Source organism: Lutzomyia longipalpis, chromosome 1 (assembly GCF_024334085.1).
Source record: "Lutzomyia longipalpis isolate SR_M1_2022 chromosome 1, ASM2433408v1".
In the NCBI taxonomy this organism is placed as follows: domain Eukaryota; kingdom Metazoa; phylum Arthropoda; class Insecta; order Diptera; family Psychodidae; genus Lutzomyia; species Lutzomyia longipalpis.
The window spans coordinates 38,672,681-38,677,570 of NC_074707.1; the positions used below are offsets into that span (position 1 = coordinate 38,672,681).

Genomic DNA, 4,890 nt, shown 5'->3' on the forward strand with positions numbered 1-4,890 from the left:
CTAATTTTGTCAGTAGTTGCACTTTATACCCCTGCCTAAACCCAGAAAGTTTCATAACAATTGATCCAATATTTTGGCTTTTATTTGAAAAAAAACAAATTTTTCGAACCTCAAAGTTACTCTGACCACTCAACTACAAATTCAGTTTTGGCGAAATTCTCTGCAATATTTTTGATCCAAATGCATTTTTAGACAGAGTAACTATTGCTAAACACGAATCTAATCTGAATTTTCCGAAAAAATTTTCCGAGTTTTCCCGTAAAACACTTATAGTAAAAAGTACCGCTTGGGGCAAAATGGTGAATTTGGTGTTTTTTTAAAATAACTTTTTAAATTTTTGAAAAAATAATTTCCCTTAATTAGTATAACTATTATATACAATTTGGGATGTTAAATCACTTTCTATTACCAATTTTTATAAACTAAACAAATAAAAACGGCAATTTCTTAAATTTAACGTTTTTTTTAATTTTTTGTATTTTTTTTATTAAAAAAAGTTTCAATTGGTACACAAATCTCTCGTTCTCAATAGATATTACACAGAGAGAAATTTTGATCAAAAGTGGCAGTGAAATTGTCATTTTTTGCGAGTGTGCCACTCGCATTCGTTAATGACGAGTATTTCCTATATTGTTTACATTGGAGAGTGCGAATCAAACTGAGGTTATGTGCGAATATCTCACTCGCATTCGACTAATACGAATAATTTTTCTGTGTGTATAGTGCCTTGCTAAAATAATTTCATTAAATTAAGATTGGCTATATGGATCCGGAAGGAATCCAACAGCCGTACAATTTAAAGTGCAGAAGAAGAAGAAATTAAGATTAGCGAACAAAAAACGCAATTAACCGTTTTACCCCAGGATTTTGGAACAGGCAAATTTAGAAGGGTTTGGAAAATGGCCTGAAAAAGCATTTTCCCACTGATATAGAGAAAAATCGTCTGAGACAAAGTTGTAGCCCGGAAAATAAGATAGTTTCATGGGAAATCTAAAATATTTCCATGGAACTCAGGAAAAATTATCTCCCAAAAATTCACCGAATTACCCTAGTTTCCCCTACCCTAAATTTGGAAAAAAAACATTTTTCGTAAACTTCATGATTTTTTATTTTTAAAAATCCAAAATAATAATTCTTACTGTGGGAGCGAGAGAACGGTTCAGTAGAGACGGGAGGAGACAGAGAGGGTTGGTCGTAGTGAGGACGTTGGAGTGTGCAGAAGTAATGGGCGAGAGTGATATTGAGGAGATTCAACAAGAGGAATTAGGAGAGGAGGAATATCAAGAAAACGGTGAGTACCACACTTACTATTAAATTTCTTTATTAAAAAAAAAAAACAAGAAAAAAAATTTTCAAGCGAAAAAAGTCATCGAGATTCGAACTTAAGCCATTTCAGTGTAAGTCAGGTGCGCTACCACTTGACCTACATTCAAAAATCTTTTGCGCAGAAAAATTCTCCTTGTCAAGAAACATCCAAAGAAGCAAAGACTTGACAGGAATTTGACGTCTTTGGGATAACCCTCACAGTTACTTGGAGAAGATCTTTGTGGACAGAAGTGACAAGGAAGAGCAATGTGCCCAGCCTAACGTGCATCCATCGTGCGTGATTCGTGTGACTTTGGCAGCATCATGGCCGAGAGCAACAAGAACGAGCTGATGGACATGAAGGCGGAACCATCGAGTCCCAGCGAGAAGCACTTCCAGCTGCAACATCACTCCCGATGCAGCAGTTCCGGAAGTATCCACACACCGAACTCCTCGGCGCACAACACTGGCAAGTGTCGGGATTTATTGAGGGGATTTTTCTTTTTGCGGGGGGTGGGTGTGGGGCCTTGACAATGAGAGGGCAAAAATTTTCCCATTGAAGATGATGACGAGGACAGTGACACGAACAGGAGTAGCAGCTCCCTCAGCTACAAGGAGCGTCGCCGGGAGGCGCACACACAGGCTGAGCAGAAGCGACGCGATGCCATCAAGAAGGGCTACGACACACTCCAGGATCTCGTGCCCACGTGCCAGCAGCAGAATGATGCATCCGGGTACAAGCTGAGCAAGGCAGCTGTGCTGCAGAAGTCCATCGACTACATCAGCTACTTGCATCAGAAGAAGAAGAAGCAGGAAGAGGAGCGTGTGGCACTGCAGAAGGATGTCATTGGGCTGCGAATCATCCAGAGTGGCTACGAGCAGATGCTACAGAATCAACAAGCATCGCCCGGACGTACCGAAGCGCGGCTCAGCGATGAAATTAAATTCCAAGTGGTTAGTTCCCTTCTCTTTCGCTCTCTCGAATCCTCCTGGGAAGCCTTCCGAAGACTCACAAAGCCCATTCCTTCCCATTGTAGTTTCAGGCCATCATGGATGAGATGTTCCAGACTTTTGAGACAATCTCAATGAATGACTTCACAGAGCTCACAACGGGCGTTATTCCGTGGCTGGAGGAGCACTGCAAACCCCATTTGCTGCGTGACGTGGTGTCCAGGACGCTGAGGAACATCATTCCCAACGTAGCACCCACCAACACACCCAATTCTTCCATGGAAATGTAGAAAAAACGGAAAAACTAATTGCAGAAGGAGCTGTTGAGCAGCGTTGGGTGAGTCAGCACTTGACGTGCGCGTGAAAATAAAAAGATTTATTTTTTGATTTTTTTTTCTAAAGAAATAAATAGTTTGGGTTTAGTTAATCGAGGGCTAGAAGAAAGTGGGTGAATTTATTAGGGGTTCAAAAAAGAGCTTAAAAAAAGTGGACCATTTTTCTAAATTCAGCCCAAAAATGTTTAAAAATTGATTTTTTTTCTTAAGATTCTACGTTTTTCATTCAATTTCCTTTTGATTTTTTAAGGGATAAAAAAGCAAATAATTCAAGATGTTTTTTTTCTTTTTTGTTGAATTTAAAGGTTCCAAAAGTTCATTAACTGTTAAAATTAAAATAAAACTTAAAAACTTGGAAAGATAAAGGAAAACAAACATTTTTTTTTTAAATTTAAAATAATGAATTTGAATGAAGACCGTAAAATAAATTTTATTATCTATTTTTCAAAATTCTTAGCAATACAAGTTAGTTAGTTGATAGACTTTATAGCCTGGGAATGGATTATCATGTATAAATTTAACAATAAAAAAATGGAAGAATATAAGAATAAATAAAATGAAAAATCTCTTTCAAAAATAAGAAAAAGTAAAAGCAAAAGGTAGTTATTCATTTTTTAGGATCTCATGATATAATTCAGTCAGAATACGTAGAAAACATTGATGATCAGCCATACAGACCTTCCACTTCAACTAATATTGAATAATTGAATAATAAAAATCTGACAAAGTTGTCCTAAAAAAAACTTTATAGACACGCCCATATTGTATCTTATGATAACTCAATGAAGCGTTGACGCATATGTTTTATGTGTACAAAAGAAAAATCTTTAACACTCGGAGGACTTTACTGGTACTTGCTACCAATTGGAACCTTAAAATCGTCACAGAATATTATCTATTGGACTTATCTCAATGAATTTAGCATCTATGTGTAGGGAATTTTAATTACTTTAAGATAGCAGAAAGAAAATCTCCATAAAAGTCTTTTCTTTGGAAGATAATTGAGGTCAAAGTGTGAATCCAACGTGGAGGATTAAATTGGTAATAACTACCAGTCAAAATCCCATACATTTTAGCCATTGTTTTGAGGTTATGTTTCCCCATATTTCCCCAAATCAAGATCTCTTGTTCACTTTTCCTCGGTGAAAATCATTAATTTGGACTAATTTTATTGCCGGAAATGACTAAAAAGTTACTTGAAGAATCAAAGTATGTGATGATTTAGGCGCATTAATAAATTTTTGCAAAATTTTAGCTAAAAAAGTCGTTTGAATTGGCAATTTTGCATCGATTTTACGCAATTTTTTTTCAGTGACGATTTTCTTAATTAAATGTTTAGTAATTAGGTGTAGGAATGCTTGAAGGGGATTAAGGATTAGTGAAACTTTCCATCTTCGTTCAATAAACTGATTAATAATTAATTATTGAGCATATTTTATTAGCTGGTAGTTATTACCAATTTGATCCTCCGCGTTGTGCCAAATGTTGGGTCCTCCAAGTGTTAAAATTCTTTTCAGCGCATATCGGTTAATAAATTGAAAATATTTTGGTTTCTCTACTTTTCAGACGTCTGTAGTGGTTCAAAAGTGTATTTCAAAGTAATGTCATGAGGGGCTTAAGATGAATAATACCCTACTAGTGATAATTTCTTAATTAAAACCCTAAGAAACACAAAAACTCTGAAATTGAAAATCTTTGTAAAGATGAGAGAATTCTGAAACTCCAGCGACGTTTCAACTTATTGTAAAAAATTAATTAATTTAATGGGATAAATCTGATAAAAATCTTTTCTTTTCTAAAAAATCGTCAGTTATAAGATTTTTGGTATTCCGGGCAAAATCTTATAGGACTTTTACATTTTGTTTCTACTCTAAATCGTATTTTTGAAGGAAACCAGGCCACTTCAGGGATCATTTGACCATTTTCCTGAACAACAAATTCTTTGTTTTTTTTCTAGAACGACAATGGAACTATTTTAAAACACCCATCTGTCAAAATCTTGCAGCTGTTGTTACAAAAGAAAATTAAAGATTTTATCAGAATCTACCCCAATCTTTCAATAAGATCTTAGGTTTTAGCACAAAGTATCCACAATAAACTTTTTTTTTTTAATATATTTCTTCATTTCTGTTATTAAGAAAAGGATTTTCTACCACTTTCTGCAAAGTTTTTCTCTGTTTAAAATTTTTAATTCAAGCTGAGAGAAGGAATTTTCTCTTGATGACGTCAATTTCTGGGAAAATCTTTGCAATTCATTAGAAATATGATGCAATAGCCTTTTAGAAATAAAACAAAAAAA

The 4,890-nt window shown here is 35.1% G+C and overlaps 1 protein-coding gene across 1 annotated transcript; it reads left to right on the plus strand.

Moving 5' to 3' along the window:
- The first annotated feature begins 1,482 nt into the window (after positions 1–1,482).
- On the plus strand, positions 1,483–3,177 carry LOC129787230 (max-like protein X). The gene is made up of 3 exons (XM_055822635.1): positions 1,483–1,774; positions 1,868–2,259; positions 2,343–3,177. The coding sequence occupies exons 1-3, from the start codon at positions 1,630–1,632 to the stop codon at positions 2,544–2,546; spliced, it is 741 nt and encodes a 246-aa protein (XP_055678610.1). The 5' UTR covers positions 1,483–1,629; the 3' UTR covers positions 2,547–3,177.
- The last annotated feature ends 1,713 nt before the right edge of the window (positions 3,178–4,890 follow it).